Source organism: Scardinius erythrophthalmus, assembly GCF_964197995.2.
Source record: "Scardinius erythrophthalmus genome assembly, chromosome: 16".
NCBI lineage: Eukaryota > Metazoa > Chordata > Actinopteri > Cypriniformes > Leuciscidae > Scardinius > Scardinius erythrophthalmus.
This window is the reverse complement of record NC_138236.1, coordinates 21,754,520-21,780,620: the sequence shown is the minus strand read 5'-3', so window position 1 is coordinate 21,780,620 and position 26,101 is coordinate 21,754,520. Positions and strand designations below refer to the sequence as shown.

The 26,101-nt window shown below is 38.3% G+C and overlaps 1 protein-coding gene across 3 annotated transcripts; it reads left to right on the top strand.

The window, feature by feature from the left end:
- Positions 1 to 2,257: 2,257 nt before the first annotated feature.
- On the top strand, positions 2,258 to 25,996 carry cacng7b (calcium channel, voltage-dependent, gamma subunit 7b). 3 transcript variants are annotated; one of them, XM_081389683.1, is made up of 7 exons: positions 7,708 to 7,733; positions 7,895 to 7,940; positions 9,656 to 9,851; positions 10,838 to 10,924; positions 11,010 to 11,150; positions 17,776 to 17,921; positions 24,490 to 25,996. In XM_081389683.1, exons 3-7 carry the CDS (start codon positions 9,656 to 9,658, stop codon positions 24,952 to 24,954), a joined length of 1,035 nt encoding a protein of 344 aa, XP_081245809.1. In that variant the 5' UTR covers positions 7,708 to 7,733; positions 7,895 to 7,940; the 3' UTR covers positions 24,955 to 25,996. The 3 variants fall into 3 exon arrangements, with proteins under 3 accessions (XP_081245808.1, XP_081245807.1, XP_081245809.1); XM_081389682.1 differs by lacking the exons at positions 7,708 to 7,733; positions 7,895 to 7,940 and adding an exon at positions 2,258 to 2,348; XM_081389681.1 differs by lacking the exon at positions 7,895 to 7,940 and having other exon boundaries at positions 7,496 to 7,733.
- The last annotated feature ends 105 nt before the right edge of the window (positions 25,997 to 26,101 follow it).

Genomic DNA, 26,101 nt, shown 5'->3' with positions numbered 1-26,101 from the left:
CCTATTTTTAGTAAAACTGTGGCTATTAACGTTACAATGGTAAAAAATCAGCTAAAAACGTGTTTACTACAATTTTGTTATAATAAAATAAAGTATGTTTTTTAAGAGAAAAGTTTTCAGCTTCCAGACAGTGTTTCAAAATATCCCGCCATTTATTGGTTTAATGTTACTGACTATCATAACGAAGATTTTATACACAATTATGGACTTTAATATGAATAACAAGTCTACAAAAGATTGTTTTAGGTCTTTAAGTTAACAAGTAGAGATGTGGGTTGGGTTCAACTGATCTTTCTTAACACAGATCGATAATTAAAAACGCATGCTGCATTTTCAGTGTTTTGCCCTGACCCAGTTATAACTGAACATCATTTAAGAATGCTAACGTTAGCATGGAAACTGTCTAACCACTTAACACAAATGTAATATAAAATATCGTACACACATGTAGTATGAGACTCTTACCTCAGCCGTTGATCGGTCGGGATGAGGTCCGCTGTGACGACGAACCAGGCTCACTGAAAAAGGGCGCGTTATTTCTGGACTGACACCCAGACTACAAACAACTAATATGTGTTCAGCGCTCCTGCTCACGGCTGGCTGCTTCTGTCGAATACGATTATAGCTTTGAACCACTGTGATCACAATCCACGACTACTTCACGAGCGTAGACTGAAACTTCAAATCTCCCGCTTGCCCTTGACACAGATCGACGACAGAGACAGATCTGTAGCTAACTGTTGTGGGCGGGACTAGCAGCAACGAACCGTAATGGCGGATAATTTGAATCTGCGCGCGCGCGCGCGGGCACACACACACACACACACACACACACACACATACAAACGCACACAAAGCCACGCAGATTTGGAAAAACGATTCATAAAAGACATAAAATATAGGCCTAAATGAAATTTACGGGCAAATACAAATGATGATCAAAATGAACATCTATTTGCAAGACAAAATTAAAAGACTATAAATAATTAAATAGGCTTGCCTAATGTGTGTACAAATCTTAAAACTCACTTTAACCCCCACATGCTTAATAATCTTTAAGGAAAACATGTTAAGTGACTGCTGATTTCTGCAGTTATACCTTATTTTCTTTGTTTTCTAATTCCACAGAAATAATCTGTAAAATATTACTTAATTTTTTATGTAAAATTACACATAACCATATAAAATTACAGAGAATTTCCTTTAAAAAACGTAAAATTAATGTAAAACCAAAATAAAAGCAATTACCTGTAAATTTAATAGTGGACCTTTAAATTACAACAAATATCTGTAAAATAACAGGTATTCACTGTATAATGACAAAACGGCAAAATTCTGTAAAAAAATACAGACCGTTTCCTGTAAATTTACAGTTTTTTTTTACAGTGTAGGGGAATACAAGGACAGATCACAAGGACTTTTTCCTAACATTTAAGTTCCCATTAAGTAAAATATTATTTCTGAATGTTCTCTGAAAAGTAGTGACATTTAAAAAACATTAGACTTAGCCTAAAAAAAAATGTATGCTAACTTTTTGAGAGCATTGATTGACCAGATAGCATTGAACGAATGTTTTATTAATGTTACTGGAAGAATTTTTGTTCATAACTTTGCCTCAGCGTTAGCTAAAGTTCTAAGAATATTCCCTGTTAGCTGGGACTGGCTCTTATGTATCAAATATCGATTGATACCGATAAACTAAAAATGATCTAATATCGGCCGATAACCAATACCATATATTGTGCATTTGTAAACCATAAATGGTTTGCAAAACGTCTTTTCCCTGTCAAAAGCACTAACACCAAACATAAGCTTCAAGCTAGAAAAATATCTTTCCATTTATCCATACATAATGCAAGAGTACGTTTTCCATTGCGCATTACTAACCCAGACCCTACAACATATTCACACGCACATTGACTGCGTTGCCTCGCTATCTTTCGTTTTGCTGGGATAAACAGGGAGGGTAACCGTGAAAATGTGAGGGAGGAGAAGATAACGGGGTATCAGAGGGAAATACGCACGTAAGAGAGAGAAAGAAAGAGGGAGGGAAAGACGAGAGAGAGAGAGAGAGAGAGAGAGAGAGAGAGAGAGAGAGAGAGAGAGAGAGAGAGAGAGAGAGAGAGAGAGAGAGAGAGAGAGAGAGAGAGAGAGAGAGAGAGAGAGAGAGAGAGAGAGAGAGAGAGAGAGAGAGAGAGAGAGAGAGAGAGAGAGAGAGAGAGAGAGAGAGAGAGAGAGAGAGAGAGAGAGAGAGAGAGAGAGAGAGGATAATTTGCCAGGCACCCCTGGTGTGAGGCTTGTGCCTGCGCGCTCGCTGCAGACTCGTCAGCACCACGCGCACGGGCAGGGTGAGTACAGTCTGTTTTCATTGTCCTTTACTGTTCTCAACTAATGCGTGACTGAGTCGAAACACGTTTTAACTTTTGTCAAGTGTCATTGATAGAAGTTATAGTAAACGAACGGGTATGTGTTTATGGCAGTGCGTATACCGTGTTGAATCCCGGCAGGTCTGTGAGCGCGTCGCATGTTGTCTTAATATGAGCGGAACATTTATCATAGGACGTTTGTGAGAGTTGTTTATGGTCCGTTGTGAATTGTAAACCTCCAGAGTCATTTAGGAGACTGGCATGCAGTGAAACTAACATTTGCAGCTTTTTTTGTGTTGGTGAGTGAATGGTAGCTGAGGTAGTTGAGTGTGTAACTGGCTCAGTCAAGTGCCTCAGGAGGCGCGCACTGGCATGTAGGTGGGAACTCCATCATTACTGGGCCAAGGTCTTTCTATACATTAGCCTACATCTGGCTTGGCACTCTTTCTCTTCTCTCTGTCCCTGTTCCTGACTGTATTTACACTATATTTATTGTAATACGTTCAGATATCTGCTTAATATTTGAGGGTTCCTTTAAACAAAAACATACAAAAAGATTTAAAGAGACAGTTCACAAAAAAAAAAAAAATTCTGTTTACTCAACCTCATGTCATTCCAAACATGTAGACTTTCTTTGCTCTGTGGAACACGAAAGATTAGGAGAATGTTTTTTTTTCTTGCAATACAATAAAAGCAAGTAGGGTCCAAAACAAAAAATATAAATTTTTATTTTATTATTATTATTAAAACAACACTGGTCCTCATGGACTTTCATTCTATGGAGAGGAAAGAAAGAAAAAAACACTAATTTAAAAAATATATATATATATTGTATGCGTTCCAGAAGATAGAAATGCATACCGGTTTGGAGCAACAAGAATTTTCATTTTTGGGCGAACTGTTCCTTTAATATTTTGAATCAAGTGCACTTATGCCACATTGACATCATACTGCATCTGATTAGTGCAAACTGCAAAGTGCACATAATGTGTGACAACAGTAGGGTTGTGAAGTATAGGACAATTTAATTTAGCAAAGGACAATATCAGACCCCGCAAAAATGCAAAAAAGTCCAAATAGAAAAATAAAGAGTCAGCGGTGGCTGACTGGGGAGTTTGAGGTCAGACTTGGACAGACTGATTTTGTCATGGAGAAGTAACCTCTCTTCTACATCAGTACACGCGGCCTTGAGGGGGCAGAAGCGCTGCGGGCAGAAAAAAAAAAAAAAACTCAGTGTTGATGGTCAAGCTGGAGTTTGACATTGTTGTTCTCTGCTTCTGCTTCAAAGCACTCAGTACCAGCACTTTTTCTCCACAGTGCCTTTTTTCACTGCATTGCAAAATCTTTCCATCATTTGCTGGGGTTCATTATCTGTTGACAGCGAGTGTTAAGCCTTGTGTCATTCTTTGCGGCAGGACGAACGGCAAAGGGGTCAAACTCTCTGATTTTCACAGATGGCACTACGATCTCGTATAGACACCTGCGATTCAATTTGGAAGCCAAGAGTCTTTTTTTTCCTCTTTCTTACTTTTTCTCTTTTTCTCCCTCTCTTGTTGCTCAGGGTGCTGCTCTGAATCACCAGCTCTGAGAGACACACAGGAAATGACAGCATGAAAAAGCACACACACACTCAGACACATTCTCTCTCACACACACTCTATACAGCCTCTTCAAAAACAACCATCATAAAAGTCGCCATTGCAGCAGCAGCTGAGTGACTGTGGAGACAGGAGAGTGATTCTTTCAACCTCGTGCATCATGTAACCGAATGACAGCATTCATTCATTAATCTCATGTCAAATCATAATCTTTAAATAGGTATAGAGCAATGATAGGATGAAATTGTTCCTGTATCAGCTCAGCACAGATGCGGAGACAATGACAGAGAGCAAAAGGCACATTTCCCTTTGAAAAGACCTTGCAAGTTATCGTCAGCGCTGTCATTCATTCATCACAGAGACAAAACGCATCCCTCATTAATTAAGAATCGATCAGAGCTCAGCTCTGGGTGAATCAGAGAGATGCACATGGTCAGAAAGAGGATCTAATCTTAGTTTTACAGCGCATTTCACACAGAGAACACAAGTTCACACTGTACACTCTGACATTTACATACTGCCATTTTTAGTTAGCTGCCCCATATATGGCCTCTCATTCGTGTCTTTTCCTGCCCTGCCTCTGCTCCTCTACAGTCTGAACCTTTCTTTCTCCTTTTTTACGCAGTGTTGTGATTAAGTAAAATATTACAAATAAATTTCGTTATTTGAAATAAAGCTGAATGAATGAATGAATGAAAAACCTAAACTTAAAGAACTTAGAAGAAAATGTCTAGGTTATGAATATAACCTTGGTTTCCTGAGAGGAAACGGGACACTGAGTCATAACGCTCTGGGGAACACCAAAGCGTCAACGTTATGACGCAGCGTTGAGTTCCCTCCAAAGGGAATTAGAAATCTTGACTATTAAAATTTGTTTCAGTTGAAGAACTAAATTGACAAATAAAATTGATTGAAACTGAAAATATAAAAATAAAAGCTAATTCAAAATATGAATAAAAAATAAAATAGTATAGAGAGCCTAAGTCCCGCCCCTCCGCTTCCGGCTCATGGGACCTTATTTCAGAAAAAATATGTATGGAAGTCAATGGCGAGAGACAACTTATCTTTTTATTCCGTCTGAACTGTGCCCTGAACTACACATATGATGTTTGTCAACTTAAAAGGTAATTATGAAAGTCAAGAAAGTCGCAGTTTGTCATAAAACAGAAGAGTAACGTTTAGTTTTATGTGAAAATCGCTCAATGAACTACATCTCTCGTCTCGCACTATGTACGTCACAAGATCCGTTGCTCGTATGCTCGTATGTCTCTATAGAGAGCCTAAGTCCCTCCCCTTCCGGTCGACCACCATGGGACCTTATTTCGGAAAAATATTGTATGGTAGTCAATGGCGAGAGACAACAAATATTTTTATCTCGTTTGAATTGTGCCCTGATTTACACATATGATGTTTGTCAATTTAAAAGATACATTTTAAAGTCAAGAAAGTCGCAGTTTGATGTAAAACTGTTGAGGTATAAGACTGTGAAAATACGTAATTACAAAGACTACAAACCCAGAAGGCGCACATGCGACGTCATACCTTTTCTCTCAATGAATGAAGCTAACTTTACTGAAGCTAACGGCTGTCATTTTTTCTATAGTCTTACATTATAATCGTAACGTAACGCCGTCATGCCTGAGTGTTTTGAGCCAGAATACACACATACAAGCAACGGATCTTGTGACGTGCATAGTGCGAGACGAGAGATGTAGTTCATTGAGCGATTTTCACATAAAACTAAACGTTACTCTTCTGTTTTATGACAAACTGCGACTTTCTTGACTTTCATAATTACCTTTTAAATTGACAAACATCATATGTGTAGTTCAGGGCACAGTTCAGACGGAATAAAAAGATAAGTTATCTCTCGCCATTGACTTCCATACATATTTTTTCCGAACTAAGGTCCCATGAGCCGGAAGCGGAGGGGCGGGACTTAGGCTCTCTATAGACAAAGAGTATAGACCTTATGTAGCTCCGCCCCTTTTCAGCGCTGCGCTCATTGTCTTTTGACTTCCGGTCTGTATTTTCACAGCGTTTTGCGTGTTTATTAATGAACGGCTCGTTTTAAAATCTTCCCGGTCGATTTACATTTGTTAAGTCATCTGCTTTAAACATTACAGTCCTCATGATAACTTTCGTTAACTTTACATTAAGTAAATCCACTTAAAAAGCTAATTACTCCTGGACAGAAATGCCATATAAATATACAGAGCGACCGCAAAACGGAAGTTAAAAGACAATTTTCCAAAGATGGCGGCGCCCTTGTTTCTCTGGTGCATAAGGTCTATAGAAGCCCTCTTTAGACCTTATGTAGCCCCGCCCCTTTTCAGCGCTGCGCTCGTTGTCTTTTGACTTCCGGTCTGTATTTTCACAGCGATATCAGAGCCGATATTGCGTATTTATGAATGAACGGCTCGTTTTAAAATCTTCCCGGTCTACTGACATTTGTTAAGACATCTGCTTTAAACATTACAATCCTCATGATAACTTTCGTTAACATTACATTAAGTAAATCCACTTCAAAAGCTAATTACTCCTGGACAGCAATGCCATAGGAATATCAGCGAATGTCCGTAGACGGGCTCTGGGAATACACAGAGCGACCGCAAAAACGGAAGTTCAAACAAAGAGTATAGAAGTAACAAGAGGCGAAACTCCGTTGCAGTTTTGACAACAGCCACTAGGTGGCGCTTCGGTAGCGCGGCCGCCATTTTGGACTGAACCAACGGCTTTACTGGTAGCACAACTACTGTACAGCATTAACATTATGTCTGAAAATAATTGCAAACAAAGAAAACAGTGTTCTGCCATCAACTGCAACAACTACCAGTGTACAACCAATCAACTAGCATTTCATAGATTCCCCAAAGATCCAGAGAGGTAAAGTAGAAAAGGTTTTATTAACTTTAAAGTGAGCTAACGTCAACGATAACAGGTGATAACAGATATCCCATAACCGCAGTAACAGTTTGCTAACGTTATGTATTTGGTCGAAATTGTCAAGACTCGAAATGGGCTTTTTAAATCGCATACTTTCAGAGATATATGAACACCTAACCTGGCAAATGACCGCTTTATTAATTCATTGTTATCACTAAATTAACCCTTTAACTGTCACATTTTTTTCGCTTAAACATGAAAATCACTATCCAAACTTAAATGGTTGTAACGTTAGTATGGTTGTAACGTTAATACTATGGTTGGTCTTGTTTTAATTTGTCAGATTATTGTTGAAGTGAAATAAATTATGAAAGTGAAACAGAAAAAAGTTATATAAGTTTGAGTTTATTAAAATGTACAAATTTTAAAATATAATTATTTATATTTTATAATATATATATATATATATATATATATATATATATTACAAAATATATTTTACTCTAGAACTGCAAGAAAATGAAAGCAAAAAATCTGAACAAGTTGTGTTCCACATTTTAGGTTGATATGTTGTTATCTCGCTCCCTCACCCTTTCTGCCGTGTGCTCTAACGTTACACGGTTTGGAGCTGCGCGCTCTTGCTCGCTCGCTCTAGATTCCGGGTGATTTTAGCTAATTTGCGGGCATCAGGGAGCCGCTATAAATATGCGGGAGACTCCCGGATCTTCCGGGAGACATGGGATGTCTGCTCTAGAGATATTAAAAACTAGAAACTACTTTTTAGTTAATTTAACCGCTTTTGAATTTGAACCGGTATAGTTCAATCCTATGACAGCGGTGTTGCGTTCAGTCCAAGATGGCGGAGCTGCAGCTCTGCGCATGGGTGAGTTTGTTGCAATGGAACGTTCTATTGAGTTTCGCCTCTTGTTACTTCTATACTCTTTGGTTCAAAGACAATATTCTAAAGATGGCAGCGCCCTCGTTTCTCTGGCACATAAAGTCTATATGATTTATAAACAATACTAAAATAACAATGTTTTAAAGGAATAGAGTGCAACGGTTCCTGCCATCAATCAGCAGCGCTAGTTCCGTAAGTATTTTTTTCATATGTATATATATATATATATATATATATATATTTTTTTTTTAAATAGTCAGTACAAAATAGATTTTAATATAGTCTTCGTTAAGTAATGGATAATGTACATCCAGCCACTTGCTATCGCAGAATAAACCCCGACAGGGTGATCAGGTTTATTACTGTGAAGCTGCTTTGATACAACCTGTGTTGTGAAAAGCGCTATATAAATAAACTTGACTTGACTTGACTTGACTCAGGTCTTGCATCAACCGGCTGGATGAACATTATTATTACAAGGCTTCTTGCCACATAAGTAAATAATTAAACACGAAATATTGATCTGAGTCTAAATATTTTATTAGGTCTTCAAACCCAAAGCTTCCCACGGAGAGAGCAGTTGCTAACGCGGCAGGTTCAAACTAGACATATATTTAAGGGATACGGTACATTCATACCACTTATTACACAGCATTTCGCCACATAAATAATTATGGGGATAAGAGATGATTTGAGATTAAACTGTTTTAAAATCGTACCTGTTTTTTATCTTATAATCCAACAGTGTCTGTCTTACACAACTCTCTGATTGGTGTAATTTTCTGTACAGCATCATGGGTAATGTAGTTTTTCACCAGGAATTCCACGATTATTTAAAAAATAAGCTGAACTAATGCTGGCTGACGGCTGAATTCTGAAAATCATTGAATATGTGAACGATTGTTTCTCTAATGAATATCATCAATTTCACAAAACCAGTCTGAATGATTTGACTCTGGTTAAGTTCAACTTGATGCAATTATTCGGTCACTAACAGCTCAATGGAGGGTGAAGATTTTCATGGAATAATGACTTTTATTTAAACTGTTGTATGGCTTTAGAAGACTACAGTCCAAGTCATATGGATACATTTATGGTGCTTCACTCCAATTCACGGTAGAAAATGAAGAGTTCAGATGCAAAAGCCTCTAAGTGCCATCTGAAATTTTCTTCTAGAATGATCATTTTTATCAAGTTCATATATTTATGTTCAGTAATTTCACTTAAATGACTATTAATAGGTTATTTTCATTGCCATTTAAGTGAAATTGCTGAACTTAAATATACAAGCTTGATAAAAATGATCATTCTAGAAGACAATTTCAGATGGCACTTAGAGGCTTTTGCATCTGAACTCTTCAAATAGTGAAAAGAACAATCCTTTAAAATGTCTCTTTTTGTGTTCAACAGAATAATGAAAGTCATGAGGGGGAGTAATTAATGAAAGGACTGTGATTTTTGGATGAACTAATCTATAGCAGTTTTCATAATATTCTGTTCTCCCACAGTGCATCACATTGCATGGGATGCCTATGTGAATTAGTGAGCAGGACCAGTGTGTTTACATCTGCTTTTTTCCTCCATACGGACAAGGTCTGTCTCACAGTAAAGCTATGACTCATGACTCTGTAGGCACTTGTGTGTGATGTGAATCACTGCCAATGATGTTTCACTTTCTGCCTCAATGACTGCCACCCGTCAAGCCTGGTGAACTTTGACCTTTTGTGCGATTGGCTGATTACCGCCACAGTGGGACTGGAACTGTCTCTCATGATCTTTTACACTCCTCCTCCTCTCTGTCTTCCTGAAGAATAACAGAGTGTGCAGAAGTGTCTAGATTTGATGGTGCCCCACTGCTCATATCTCTAATGTTTTTGCTGTGATTTGGATTGTGTGTGTGTGTGCAGATGAGCTCTTGCAGCAGCAGGGCTCTGACTCTGCTCTCCACAGTGTTTGGGGCGTGTGGACTGCTGTTGGTGGGGGTTGCCGTGGCGACGGATTATTGGCTACTGATGGAGGAAGGAATCGTACTGCAGCAGAACCAAACTGTCGATGTCAAGATGGCTTTGCATTCTGGCCTCTGGAGAGTGTGTTTCATAGCAGGTGTGGACACACACTTACTTTATATGCAAACACACTAAGGTCTTCTATATAACTTTTTTGCCAAGGACGGAAAATTTACAATATATAGATTTTTTTTTCTTGATATGTCTAGTCTATTTATAGTTTTATACACTACCATTCAAAAGTTTGGGGTCGTTTTGTAAAAATGTAATGTTTTTTTTTTATTAGACACATTAAATTGATGAAAAAGTGAGAGTTCAGACATTTATAATTTTACAAAAGATTTCTATTTCAAATAAATGCTGTTATTTTGAACTTTATATTCATCAAAGAATCCTGAAAAAAAAATGGTTCATGGTTTCCACAAAAAAATATTAAGCGGCAAAACTGATTATAACATATTATAACATAAGGTTTATTGAGCAGAAAATTATCATATTAGAATGATTTCTGAAGGATCATGTGACACTGAAGACTGGAGTTATGATGCTGAAAATTCAGCTTTTTAAATTTTAAGATACGAATAGAAAACAGTTATTTTAAAATGTAATAGTATTTCACAATATTACTGTATTTTTGATCAAATAAATACAGTCTTGGCGAGCATAAGATGCTTCTTTCAAACACTTTGAAAAATCTTACCAACCCCAAACTTTGTAAAAAATATATATACAATATGTTATTCATAGTTGTTTGCTAAATTAAATAATTGTATAATTATAATTTAATCATTTATCATTGTACTGTTGCCAATTTATTATATTATATTATAGAGTAAAATGATAATGATTATTTCCATCATTTTTGCTCAGTAAAGAAAAAAGAAAATTAAAGCATAACCATTAAAGCAACATATTTCATTCATATCTAAAATACAAATTTACATTTTTAAATAGTGTTTTGTTTGAAATAGTCATTCTCCTCTGTTTCATTAAATTCCTACAGTTATTCATCCATTTATGTATCTGTCTTTCCTGTATTTTATAAATGTATCTTTCATTACATCCTTTGTCTCACTGTTTTAGGTTCAGAGAAAGGTAGATGTGTCGCCTCTGAGTATTTCACAGAGCCAGAGATTGAAATCACCACAGAAAACACTGCAAATATCCTCAGTGAGTGAACGTGAGTTCAAGTCAAAGTAACACATCCACACCTCCACACACAACTCTCATGCACATGTATTTCTCGTTCTGGCAGAGATGGTGCGGACAGCTACACCCTTCCCTATGGTGTCTCTGCTCTTCGTCTTCATGGCCTTCATCATCAGTAACGTGGGACACATTCGTCCGCAGCGCACCATCCTGGCCTTCATTTCTGGAATCTTCTTCATCCTCTCAGGTAGCGAGAAACCTTTCCATTTGTAAGGTGGACATTGCTCTTAGGTCACGCTTGCATTTATTAGTTATATCTCAGTTTTTAGACATATATATATATATTGAGTATAGTATAGCTATAACACTGTTAGGATAGATGTTGTGCCATCTATAATTATGTCATCACAAAATAAGCCTGGAGGAACCTTCTTTTTGAATCACGTCTCTTTCTAAAATACTCTTACTGTTAAAAATAGTTCATAACATATTTAATGCAGATCCTTTTCAGGAGGATTAGATGTGTGAGGACTTTGTGTTTTGTACTCATCAGAATGTAGCAGTACCATCTGCAGTGCATTAATGATGTCTTCTCCGATCATAAACCTGTGTCTGAGCATGAAATCACTCCATCTGTTTATTATTTATCAGTTTCTGGAACCAGTAGATGCAGTGCCAAAGATTCTTTGGTGGAAACGCTGTATTTGGATTGCATTAGTTGTTCTGTAAAATAAAAAAATCTATCAAATGAGTGCCATATAACTAAGCCACCTGTCACGTGACTGCTGTCACTACACTGTTACATTATATTTTGCTCTTATTATTTTCTCTTGAACAAAACTGTAGTCATCTGTTCATGTGTCCCATATTATGCAAATCGGAAGATTAAACTCATCAGTCAATAGTGCCATCAGTAGAATACCTCAAATATCTGAACATGCAATTCAGTTCTGCACCAGCAGAGGTCAGCAAGTTTATAAAATATAAAACATGCTCATTAGTGAGAAGACTGTGTAGAGAAGACTCAGAAGTAGACTGTGGTAGGCACTGCTGTATGAACTGTATGAAAGCTGAAATCAGAGACATTTAATGACTATTGTTTATTAACAATAATTGTTTTTATAAATCAGGTGAGTTTTCTACTGATTTTCTAATTTTCAGAATTATAACAGAATGTAATTTAGTACATATCTGACTATAGTACATATTTGACTATCCTGCCCCCTCAGTTAAGATGAATGTGAAAATAGATTTTAAGAATGTAGCTCTACTGGCTAGAGATGAATGATGAATGAAATGATGAAATTGATGATGAAATTCTTTTCATGTTTAGAGGGCTAGTAGTTAATTCGTTGTAGGTACAGTAGTTGATTATTTCACTGTTCGAATTTTTTAATATGTTTGTCTAGGCAATTTTCCTTTTTGTTTTATGTAGTAATTTTATTCAGTGCTCTGCCATCTGAGGCAGTAAGTGCTTCGCATTACGTTTTCATTAACTTACAGGTTATAAAGTTTATTGTAGTTATGAGCGCGTTCAGTTTTTTCTGTCATTTGGCCAAAATCTCATGTTATTAAAGATGCACAGACTATTTAAGACAGTACTGACTATGACTTGATGACAAATTCTTGACTAAGACACTCTTCTCTGGTCCTCAAATACATAAATCATTAGCCTTTATATATAGTATTTCCTGAGTCAAGAAAACACTGTACTTATTCAAGAAACCAGTTCTTTATTTAGGCTACCCTTGCATTGAGACGGTCCAAACTCCAAACTGCGTGCGACACTTCATTAACAATAGAGGCTGGATAGAGTTATAAGGTTTTATTGACAGTTTGAGGATCCAATGAAGTAAAGAGGTTTAGTCACAAGCTCTTTTTAATACTTTTCAATGGTTAAATATTTGCAAATCCCAAAACCAGACATATAGGGTGACCACCAGTAGTAACAATTTATGAAAAAATAGTATTATTTGGTAGTATTTTTCCCCATTTTTTTCTCTTTTACATCATTGTTATTCATATTATATACTTTGTAATGAAAAAAAGCATTTTCCCTCATGACCTTGGGTTTGAACCCCACTTGTAAGGTCATGAAATAGCACTTCCATAACAGGCCGCAGCGAGAGCCTAACCCTAACCCACTCTGAATGTAGAACTTATTTGTATGCAGATGATGCTGTTGTTTACTTCATCTCTGCCTCAACCTTGCACACGGCCAGAAAAGACCTTCAACTTTTTCAGAAACACCTCTCTCCTCCACAGACTTCCTGACAGACCGCCCTTGAAAAACACCTTTTTACTTGTCCTTTTCTCTGTTTTCTCTATCAGCCTGCCACTGAATATGTAATGTGCGTTTCAGACTGCCCGGGGCTGATAAAAGTGCGTCAGTTGAAAGAAGCCATTAAAAAGTAAAGATCAAGCATGCTGATAGTGCAGTTAGATGGAGCGGCTGTGAAATGTAGCTGATGTTTGCAGGAATGTTGTGTTTTTGCTTTTTGTATGTGGGTGAGAGAGAGTCTAGTTGGTCATTCTGCTGTTGCGATAAATATTACAGGCGTTTCTCAGCTTGTGCATGTTGAGCTTTTCTCACCCATTCTCACCTGTCCCTTTTACAGTTTTGCTGTCATTCTCTATCCAAATTCACACACATACACACACTGCTCTGCTCCCCTTATTTGATCTCCTCTGTCCTCTATGCATCTCTGTGCTGCAGTGAGGAGCGCGTGGAGCTGTGATTTATTTAGATGAAGCTGATGTCCTCTCATTAGTTGCTGGGCAAAGCCCTGGAGAATGTACAGTACTTGTGTGTCTGTTGAGTTGGTCGAGGATCACCTAAAGGATTATTAGGAACACCTGTTCAATTTCTCATTAATGCAATTATCTAATCAACCAATCACATGGCAGTTGCTTCAATGCATTTAGGGGTGTGGTCCTGGTCAAGACAATCTCCTGAACTCCAAACTGAATGTCAGAATGGGAAAGAAAGGTGATTTAAACAATTTTGAGCGTGGCATGGTTGTTGGTGCCAGACGGGCCGGTCTGAGTATTTCACAATCTGCTCAGTTACTGGGATTTTCACGCACAACCATTTCTAGGGTTTACAAAGAATGGTGTGAAAAGGGAAAAACATCCAGTATGCGGCAGTCCTGTGGGCGAAAATGCCTTGTTGATGCTAGAGGTCAGAGGAGAATGGGCCGACTGATTCAAGCTAATAGAAGAGCAACTTTGACTGAAATAACCACTCGTTACAACCGAGGTATGCAGCAAAGCATTTGTGAAGCCACAACACGCACAACCTTGAGGCGGATGGGCTACAACAGCAGAAGACCCCACCAGGTACCACTCATCTTCACTACAAATAGGAAAAAGAGGCTACAATTTGCACAAGCTCACCAAAATTGGACAGTTGAAGACTGGAAAAATGTTGCCTGGTCTGATGAGTCTCGATTTCTGTTGAGACATTCAGATGGTAGAGTCAGAATTTGGCGTAAACAGAATGAGAACATGGATCCATCATGCCTTGTTACCACTGTGCAGGCTGGTGGTGGTGGTGTAATGGTGTGGGGGATGTTTTCTTGGCACACTTTAGGTCCCTTAGTGCCAATTGGGCATCGTTTAAATGCCACGGCCTACCTGAGCATTGTTTCTGACCATGTCCATCCCTTTATGACCACCATGTACCCATCCTCTGATGGCTACTTCCAGCAGGATAATGCACCATGTCACAAAGCTCGAATCATTTCAAATTGGTTTCTTGAACATGACAATGAGTTCACTGTACTAAAATGGCCCCCACAGTCACCAGATCTCAACCCAATAGAGCATCTTTGGGATGTGGTGGAACGGGAGCTTCGTGCCCTGGATGTGCATCCCACAAATCTCCATCAACTGCAAGATGTTATCCTATCAATATGGGCCAACATTTCTAAAGAATGCTTTCAGCACCTTGTTGAATCAATGCCACGTAGAATTAAGGCAGTTCTGAAGGCGAAAGGGGGTCAAACACAGTATTAGTATGGTGTTCCTAATAATCCTTTAGGTGAGTGTACAAGCAACAGAAACAACGCAACCTCAACGTCCGATTTCAGACCTTCCCGCATAGTTTTCTCCAGCGCTTGAAAGCTTTTCTAACATTTAAAGGGGTGGTTGAATATGATTTCACTTTTCTAACTTTAGTTAGTGTGTAATGTTGCTGTTTTAGCATAAACAACATCTGCAAAGTTTATAGATTATCAAGACAGAATATGCTAATCAATGACTAGAAGATAACCACACATAAGCTACATAAATTCACCAACTAACCATTCAGAAATGTTGTCTACATGTTGTCACTTCTTCTTGAGTCTCTCCATCTTTCTGACTCTGGTTTGAACATAAAAGGCTAAAAGTTTTTGAGATTTCCAGTGCATGTCTGTGTGAGGTAAAAGGACACAAGCTCTTGAAGCTCCGCCCTCTGTGTCGGTAGCAGCAGCTCATTTGCATTTAAAGGAACAGACACAAAAATTGTGCGTTTTTGCTCACCCTCAAAAAGTGACAACTTTAACATGCTATATAAAAATATCTGTGGGTGAAGCTAAAAACTTCACATACACACATTCTGGGGACACCAGAGACTTATTTTACATCTTGTGAAAAGGGCATTATACCACCTCTTTAACGCGGCTTTTTCCAGTGATATTCCTATGTCATTTTCTCTGTTTTAACGTCTCTCAGCCATCTTGCTTTCTACAGTCTTTTCTTAAATCTCCCTCTCGCTTATTCTCTCTCCTCCCTCATCATGTGAGGACACGTCTCCTACTGCTGATTTGGCTATAAGGATGTTGTGGCACTCGGTCCGATACACTTTCAACAGCTTTTCTCATAAATGCATAAGCGCTAGCTACAGTACAACCCTCAATACTGCTCCCCTTCTAAAAGGGAGCCACTGGGGAGCTATCCTACTTAAAGCCTCCAGAATCCTGGGGAAGGCAGCTCAACTCTCCTAACACTCTCATCTAGGACCTGCTATGACCCATACTTGATTCGATCAGCACTAGCCATAGTGACAAGAACAAGGGATGCTGAAAGGAATAGATGCGAGCTGAATATGACTTCTTCCACAACTTCTCTACCTCAGTGTGAAGTTCAGTAAGAAATGGAAGGCTCATTGGAGCGGGACAGTTATGGCCTGACAGGAACCACTCGTCGAGTCTGCTACGAGCGACTTACGTGCCCCCAAACTAGATCCAATCTAGTTGTGGTGCGGGCCATTACCTCCAGCAACTCCTCTCCTTGTATGCGGGGTTGGCAGTCTGAGAGGGCTCACTACAAGCGATATCTTCGCCCTCTTCAAACACATCCGCCTCGTCCTGGCTGGATGGTGCCAGCAATGCTATCTGCTGGATCCGAAGACTCAAGAGAAGGTGCATCGTGATCCAGTAGGTCACCCGAGCCAGGGACTAGGAAAGAGAGACATTCCTTTCTTGAACTCTTCGGCCAGCTCGACAGTGGCCTAGCGGGGCCTGCAATAATCCCACATGCCGGGTTGCGCTGATAGGCAATAATATCATAAATCGGCGATAGCTAAAGATATCGCCAAAAGCATCAGCTATAAGAAGATCTGGCATTTCCAATTAATGTATTAAATTATTATTATTATTATTAGCTACTTTTATTATTAAATTAATATTATAATTAATTTGCCCCGCAATAATTTCATAACTAATAGGATAATTAAAGATGTTAGATTAGCTTACTAAAAGCTTACATTTTCAAAAACAACTAATTAAACACGAAATACTTCACTTCTCATTTTATTACTATGTATGGGTCACAAGAGAAATATTAAGAAAATAAACAGTCATAGCCTTGTGTTTATAACACTGGTCTACATCAAAAATGCTTCTGAAATAAATGTAGTCAAACCTTACTAATTCTGGGTCACTGAAAATAAAAATGATGCTTAAAAAATGTTGATTGGCTAAATTTTCTTTTTAAAGATATGCTATAATCCCTTGACGTATATGTTTCATCTGTAGAAACGTTTCTCTCAGTTGTTTATGTACAGAACTCAGAACGAGGAAGTATACAGGACATTGTCATCCGGAGTTATGATCACATAATCTGACTGACAGATCTAGAACGAATGAGCGTTCTCTGACTCATAACACACACGCACCCGGAAGAAAACAGACACAGTGCTCTGTACGCTGTTTTCAGTGGAAAATGAATAGGAATGATATTCTGTATAATGTATAAATCTGTTCTCAGACACCAATGACAACAAGAACATTCATTCTCTTCTCTCTTACAGAATACTTTTCTTTTATATTTAAAAGTATTTACACTGGTTTTCAAAACAGTGCCACCAATCTCACCCTTTTGTGCAACAGCAGAGGCTCCAGGCATGTGATATAAATCTCAAATCTGATTGGACGGCCTGTTTCATCGCTGAGCAACGGGGAAAAATGTTTACACATTGGTCACATCTCACTTTGTTTTGCCACGATTGATCGCGCCCGGTCTCCATAGGAATCTATTGTTCCAATTCAAGAGCGTCATGGCGTCGTACATTTGCTTCACTTAATCGTGCTCAGAGTGAAAGGCCCTTAAGAATAATACATTTTTCTTAATCACAGAGTTTATCTTATTTTAATTTTTTTTGGGTCCAGGGAAACATGGTGATGCGAACTTCTGGGTTAGCCTAAAAGAACATCCTCACTGCAGCATTCAATAAACACTGCAGTATTCTATAAAATAAGACGTGTCAATTTTGATTTCATGGTGACTTTAACATTTCAACTGAATGTTTTTGCAGGAGATGGCAGTCAAGATCTTGGCATTCTGTTGATTTTTCTTCACTCATTTGTTATTGTCTCTCTTTCTCTCAGGGTTGAGTCTGGTAGTGGGGTTGGTGCTGTATATCTCCAGTATCAATGATGAAGTAATGAACAGGCCGCGGGAGCCAGAGCAGTTCTTCAACTACCGCTATGGCTGGTCCTTTGCGTTTGCTGCCAGCTCATTCCTGCTCAAAGAGGTCAGAAGATGAAATTTCAGTCCAAAATATCAGTTAATCTGGCTTTTTGTATGTCATTATGTTTGCTCAAAGCAAATTCAAGCCCTTTGGCCTGGAATAGCCAAGATGTAGTCATATTTCTTGTGAAAGCTCCAATGACTTGAGCATAGGCCCGAGGAGCTTGACAGTTTAATTATGTCACTTGATGCTGTTGAAGCAGATGCTTTTAACATGACCCTGCCCTGACATACACCTCAGTCGATCCAGGACCTTATACAGTGTGTGCAGAATTATTAGGCACGTTGATTTTCTGATCATATTTTATTTCCAGGAACATTTTGCCAATTCCAAACCATATTAAACTTAATAACTACTATTAATTTTCTATTTAATGCATGTATAAGTGATATATAATTGTTCATGAAGGCTGGAAATGAAAAATGTCTTATTTTCAGGTGTGCAGAATTATTAGGCAAGTTTTCTATTATAGATAAAATAAGACAGAAATGAGATTTAACAAAGACTAAAAAGTCAAAAAATATTAAATCCCCATGAGAAGAATGCAAAACTAATGCAATACTAGAGATTGCAGTTAAAGCATGACCATTGGACGGTGAAATGCTCATTGGGTCAGCAGGGCCAGACAAAAACAGGTGGAGAAGAAAAAACACATGTTAACTGCAAAAGAATGAAGAATTAAGGTGAAGAATTAAGTGTGAAACCATCAGGAACCCTTTAGTCTTCAGCGCCACCATTTTCCAGAACTGCAACCTACCTGGAGTCTCCAGAAGAGCAAGGTGTCAGGGGCTCAGAGACTTGGGTTAGGCAAAGAATCCTAAAAAATGACCCCCTCTTAATAAGAGTCACAAGCTGAAGTGTTGTTAAATACATGAAGACTGTTTTTTTATAGGCTTTATAGACAGACAGATTGAGAGTGACTCTTGAAGGGCCACACATCCTCTTCTACCACTGTTTGAAGAATTCATCTTCCAGAATACGTTTTAATACGTTTTGTGAGTTTATTTTTAGTCTATCTCCTACCCTGAAGTCCGTTTTGCAGAGATGGACTAAAAATTAACTCCCAAAACGTATTAAAATGTATTCTGGAAGATGAATTCTTCAAACAGTGGTAGAAGAGGATGTGTGGCCCTTCAAGAGTCACTCTCAATCTGTCTGTCTATAAAGCCTATAAAAAAACAGTCTTCATGTATTTAACAACACTTCAGCTTGTGACTCTTATTAAGAGGGGGTCATTTTTTAGGATTCTTTGCCTAACCCAAGTCTCTGAGCCCCTGACACCTTGCTCTTCTGGAGACTCCAGGTAGGTTGCAGTTCTGGAAAATGGTGGCGCTGAAGACTAAAGGGTTCCTGATGGTTTCACACTTAATTCTTCACCTTAATTCTTCATTCTTTTGCAGTTAACATGTGTTTTTTCTTCTCCACCTGTTTTTGTCTGGCCCTGCTGACCCAATGAGCATTTCACCGTCCAATGGTCATGCTTTAACTGCAATCTCTAGTATTGCATTAGTTTTGCATTCTTCTCATGGGGATTTAATAATTTTTGACTTTTCAGTCTTTGTTAAATCTCATTTCTGTCTTATTTTATCTGTAAAAGAAAACTTGCCTAATAATTCTGCACACCTGAAAATAAGACATTTTTCATTTCCAGCCTTCATGAACAATTATATATCACTTATACATGATTAAATAGAAAATTAATAGTAGTTATTAAGTTTAATATGGTTTGGAATTGGCAAAATGTTCCTGGAAATAAAATATGATCAGAAAATCAACGTGCCTAATAATTCTGCACACACTGTAGTGCGCTCTTTATGTATTATGAATCTGGATCTTCAGATGCGCTCCATTTTAGTCATTACTCTATACCTGAATACCGCATTTAGCGCATGTTAATCAATGTTTTCACTCACTGCAATAGGTAAAGGTTAAGTAACCTGAGCTCAAGGAGGTCAATGTAAGGGATTTTCACCATGTATATGTTTCTTTCTATTGCTACACATGATATCCACATACGGTTTTAAGATATTTATTATTCAAATGCATATATTAGTGAGGTGATTATGAAAGTCAGAGTTTGTGAAGACAAAGTGAATGATGGAGCAGTGAGAGCTGCTGATCAAAGGCAGTCTGTCAGCTGTTCTGTGCCATAAAGTGAGGATTAAGCTAAATTGAAGTGCAAACTTTTTTTTTTTTGCTTGATTCAGCAGGATACTTTTAGTATTATGGTCGCTGAAGGAAACATTAGATTGTCAGCTTGTGTGAGAACGAAAATTAGAATGGCTGCAAAATCATAAATCACTCCTCGTACATTCACCTTTAAAGGTGCATTGTGCAATATTTAGGAGGATCTGTTGACAGAAATGCAATATCTAGAAGAACATAACTATGTTTTCAGTGGTGTGTAAAGACCTTACATAATGAACCGTTATGTTTTTATTACCTTAGAGTGAGGCACCGCGGGTCCCTTTACAATGAAATAGCCTTTTTGCGCCGACATGTTTCTACAGTAGCCCTAAACGGACAAACGCGTTTCGTCACTATGTTGTTCTTCGCGCAAAGAAGCTATGACACAATGATGAATAAGTAACAATAATATTCGCAATAACATATCGTTTTACTGAATAATCAAATAAACCTAATATCTTAATTTATCTTTGTAAAGAAACCTCATTGCTTAACTTGCTGCCGTTTTAGACGACGACATGTTTTCCTGTCGGCCACCGTAACTTCTGTTGGTTGCAATTCCATTGCTTTTATTTTGTGATTATTTTAATTCCTTTATGTAGCCTAAAGCACTTTGAATTGCCCTAGTGCAGGGGTGGGCAAACTTTTTGGCTCAAGGGCCACACTGAGTTTTAAAAATTTGACAGAGGGCCGGCCCAGTAGCAGATTATGAAGCACGATCTCATGAAAGTGCGTATCTATACCACAAATTTTATTTCTCGTGCCATTTATATGCCAAAAAAATGTTTTTTTTTTTTTTTTTTTTTTTTTTTTTTGCGTGCATGCTACACACTGTAAACCCCTTGGTTAGGATTAGGGGTGTGGAGTGCGTGCCTATTACACGCCATAAAGTGCATATCATATGCACGCGAAAACATATAATGCACTACAAATACAATTCGTGGTATTCGCACTTTCATAAGATCGGGCTGAGCAAAACAGACAATGTTGTGGCAATGTCTGTGCGAAATTCAACAACTGAGAGACGACATTCTGACAATAAATTTCTTTATGCTAGATATCCCCCATTTAGCATGTTATGTTTTGATGTTAATTTTTAAAGATGTTAGATAATTATAGCCTATACTTTTTAAATATTGTTTATCCTTATTATTATTTAATGGCCTAACAGTAAATTAACAGTAAAAAAACAAAACATCTGCAAGTGAACACTTAGAAGAGTAAAAATTACAGGTTACGTTAATTCAACTTTATTAAAACTATGGCAATTTGCACTTCCAAAAGTCATACATTTGTGGAAATAAACGAATATACAAATTTATTTTAAGAATAATAAAATAAAACATAAAAGGCAAAGGGAGATCAGAACATTTAATGAAAAAAAAAAAAAAAAACGGGTTCTGTACATGGCAGACAGGGGAGCGTAGTCGAAAGCCGGACGATAAAGGTCGGTAAACGGAATCGGGCAGGATACATCCACAAATCCAGAGGAGCAAAGAAACTAAATAGCAGACAAATCAAAGGAAAAACTAAGGTGTGCATGCGGTTACCAAACACATTTTTTTTCTCACTGAGTTTCCAAAAAAGGAAAAAACATTAACGTGCAACAAGTCTATGCGCTTAAGTCACTGTCTGTTTGGTTTCCATGGTGACGCGCCATTGCTTGTTACGTGACACACCGCAGCCACAACAGCGCTGAATGAATGATGATCTGCTTTTATGTCATTTTTCCTTTTTTACATTTGTTAGCTATGGCATGCAATATCTGATATTCCGATTGTCAAATATATGCAACGCAATATATATATATATATATATATATATATATATATATATATATGTATATATATATAACGCAAAGTATTGCAAGAAAAAAGGCTAAATTAATGCGATCTTAAAGGAGAACTCCGGTCAATTTTAACATTGAGCTAATTTTTTTGTACATTTGGAGTGCTGTCAATACAGAGAACAACGACAAAAATCGGTGTTGCCTACACCGAGTTATTCTATTTTTAAAATTTGCACCCTGTTGACTTCAATGGGGCAAGTACTAAACCTGCTTTTAGCCTCTTAACATCCTTGATGTGTCATTACAAGTGCACAGAAAATGTGAGTGATTCCTTCTGAGTGAACACGAGTGAATCTGACTGCAGTAGATGTGAAAGAAATGTATAAAAATGATGTTATTTAAGCCAGCGCATCACGCGCGTGAACTCGGCCATTACTTTGGACTTCATCCGAAAGCAGGATGTAAACAGAGGTATTTGCGCTGGCTTAAATAACATCATTTTTATACATATCTTTCACATCTACTGCAGTCAGATTCACTCGTGTTCACTCAGAAGGAATCACTCACATTTTCTGTGCACTTGTAATGACACATCAAGGATGTTAAAGGGTTACTTCAGGATTTAGCATTAAGCTTTGTATTAGTAGAAAACCTGTAGTATTTTCGAATTACCATGCTTTCCCCCCTCATATCCCCCTGAGAGGAGAGATTTATGTATTTTTTGTCTGGAAAAAATCCTCCGATGACGCAAAAATCGTCATTTTGCGTCATCGGAGGATTTTCTGTCCAGAGGCTAAAGACTACAGCCAGTAGATGGCGTTGTTCCGCATGTTTTCAACCCGCCCATAGAGGGTGGGATCTCACTCACAGAATGTACACAGTATCAGCCGTCTTTCTTTGGAAGCTAAGCTAGCATGCTCTTGTTCTGTGGAGAAAGCTGAATAATAGGAGAAAGCTGAGTAAGTAGGGGTTACCATCTTTTTCCCGGACTTGTCCGGCGGGCGAGATCGTTAAAAATGTACGGGATTCGGCTTTTGCGTTCTGCGGTCGCCATTCAATGTTTACATGCACACCTCTCGTTTCAATCTAGCTGAATTAATTCCGATCGGTGAATCTGACTGTAGTGTTTACATGAACGCTAAACAAGGTTAGGATAGGTTGATGTGCGTTTTAACATTGCTAAGAAAATTCCCGCTCCTCCGTGAGAGATGCGAGACCCGGCGCGTCTCAGTAATGAAGCCACCGGCCTCGCGCCGTTCTCCCGCGGCCGTCAGCCTCGTCCTGCTCGCCACAGTAAACATGATGAATGGCGACTGTAGAACGCAAAAGCCGAATCCCGGACATTTTGGGTCTCTAAATCCCTGGCAAACTCATCACTTACTTAGGCTAGCCTTGTTGTTTTCAACTGTGCTCTCTAACCGGTAGGCGTGGCCTCCTAAGGCAGCGAAGCAAGTGCATTCTGGGAGTTGTTGTCTTTCATCCACATAAGCCAAAAATACATTTTCTGGCTTTTCTCAGTCTAGAAAGCTCCAAATTCAAAAATTTCTCCACATTTCTTCTACTTAAATGACCTATTTTAAATACACATTCATCTTCCCAGAGGTGAAGTATCCCTTTAAGAGGCTAAAAGCAGGTTTAGTACTTGCCCCATTGAAGTCAACAGGGTGCAAATTTTAAAAATAGAATAACTCGGTGTAGGCAACACCGATTTTTGTCGTTGTTCTCTGTATTTACAGCACTCCAAATGTACAAAAAAATGAGCTCAATGTTAAAATTGACCGGAGTTCTCCTTTAAGACAATTTTTTTAAATACTCGGCGGGCTGGATTAAACAGCCTAACGGGCCGCATGTGGCCCGCGGGCCGTAGTTTGCCCACCCCTGCCCTAGTGTATGAAATGTGCTATATAAATAAACTTGCCTTAGATACCGCTAAAAATTACACAGTGCACCTTTAAGTTTTTCAAGGAAGAGTGTAGTTGCGAAATCATTACTAATTACTGATTTGCCACAAATACTAAAAGTAAATAAATAATTAAATACATACATACATACATAAATCTGATATTTTCTTTTTTGAATATATTCAAACATTCTTTAATAACAAAAGTAACAAGATTATAAAATTTATTTTATATTTTATTATTAAAATATTATTTAAATAACTCCAAAAGTCCGGAGCAAATAGTGACAGATACGACTTTTACATTGTTACAACAAAAATCTAATTCAAAGAACTTTTTTAATGACCTTTCTATTCATCAAAGCATCCTGGGAAAAAAATGTTCACAGTTTCTTCAAAAATATTAGGCAGCACAACTGTTTTCAACACTGTTTTTTTTTTTCCTTGAGCAACAAAGCATATTATATTGATTTCTGAAGGATCAGGTGACACTGAAGACTTCAGTTTTGCCATCACAGGAATAATTAAATTACATTCAATAGAAAATTGTTATTTTATTTCACAATATAACTGTTTTACTGTATGTATGAACTCTTATTCAGCCTTTGTGTGCAAAAAAAAATCTTACCGATCTTATGTTCTAAACACAGATCTTATGTTCTCTCTCTCTCTCACACACACACATATTCCCTCAGGGTGCCGGAGTGATGTCAGTGTATCTCTTCATGAAGCGTTACGCAGAAGAGGAGATGTTTCGGCCTCACCCGGCTCTCTATCGCCCCCGCCTTTCCGAGGGCAGTGACTACAGTGGCCAGTACCTGCACCCAGAGACCTGGCCTCCACCCCAGCGCGCACGGAGCGCCTCTGAGATCTCCAGCGACATCTCCATCCAGCTCACACAGAACCCCCAGGGCCAGCTGAAGACCAGCGGCCAGCAGAGCACATCGTCTCCGGGAATCACCTCCGCTTCCAGCCCCACCTCTGGAGCAGGTTACCAGCTGTCATCGTCAGGTTCTGCAGCTCCGTTCCCCCACAGCCATCCCCTCCACCCTGGGGCTCACGGGCCACACGGGGCAGCTGCAGCGTCCCAGACCCTGCCCATGTCCTCATCACCCCCACACTATCACACACACATGCGCATGAGCGCCTCTCCATGCTAAAGTTTTTAGAGTATTCGTTTTTAATCGAGAAAATGCATAAACGAGAAACAGAAAATATGATGCAAGGCAAGATATAGTTTTTTATATGAGAAGAGGACGTAAAAAAACTGTTTGTAGCTAAAGGCCTCTTTTTAAGACTGAATGTCGTCCTTGTGAAATTGTAGCATATTAAACTGCACTGGATCGAATGGGGTTCATGCAGAACACTTGACAATCGCACACACACCACCAGAACTGACAATTCATTTACTTAGGCATACACATTAGCGCACATAAGAGAACTGTAACTATTGCCTTTAATTCTGCAGATGATATAAAACTGAACTTAAGTTGTTATTTCTCATCATGGAAGCTGTGAATTGTTCGTTTTATTGTTAATATTATCATCAAATGCTAAAGTTGGAATTACTTATGAACAAAAATGCTTTGAAATAAGAGTGATTCAGTTCAGGTGTGTTGAGTATTTCTTGTGTAAATATTGTGTACTGTTGTGTTTTGGCTGTGATTTGGTTCACTGCCTTTCTGCAGAATGTTGACAAATTTGGTGGGGAAAACTAAATTAAAATGCTTTAAACGTTCTTATTTTACAAGCCTCTTTTCCTGATTCATCACATTATGCAGGTCCACAAAACGCTCATAGCGCCCTCTAGTGGTTAAGAGATTGTATTGAAACTGCGGCGTTATGAGAAGCGCTGTCCGTGGTGCTGACATCATCCAAAGCAGCTTGTCAACGCAGACCAAGCAGCAAAAAATCTAGAAATGTTTCGAACACAGTCAAATGTACCATAAGGTTTTGTTGCTAAATGAATGTGCAGTAGCCATGCAAAATGGATGTGAATGAACATAAATGACCAGATTTAAACTGTTAGAATATGGAACAATTAGTTTCTTGCAAACCCCCATTATGATTATTATTATTATTATCATTATTAGTATGGTTTTATTTTGTTTGTTTGTGTGTGTTGAGAAGGGTGTAAAATTAAGCGTTACAGTATGCATTGATCCTGCGCCACAAGCGGCAACAAACAGAATTACAGATAAAATTATCGTTTTCAAACAAGTTTATTGAACACACCTCTTTTGTTTTATTGGTCGAACGCACATATAGCCCCGCTCCAATCACAGGCGTTTGGCACTACAATGGAAT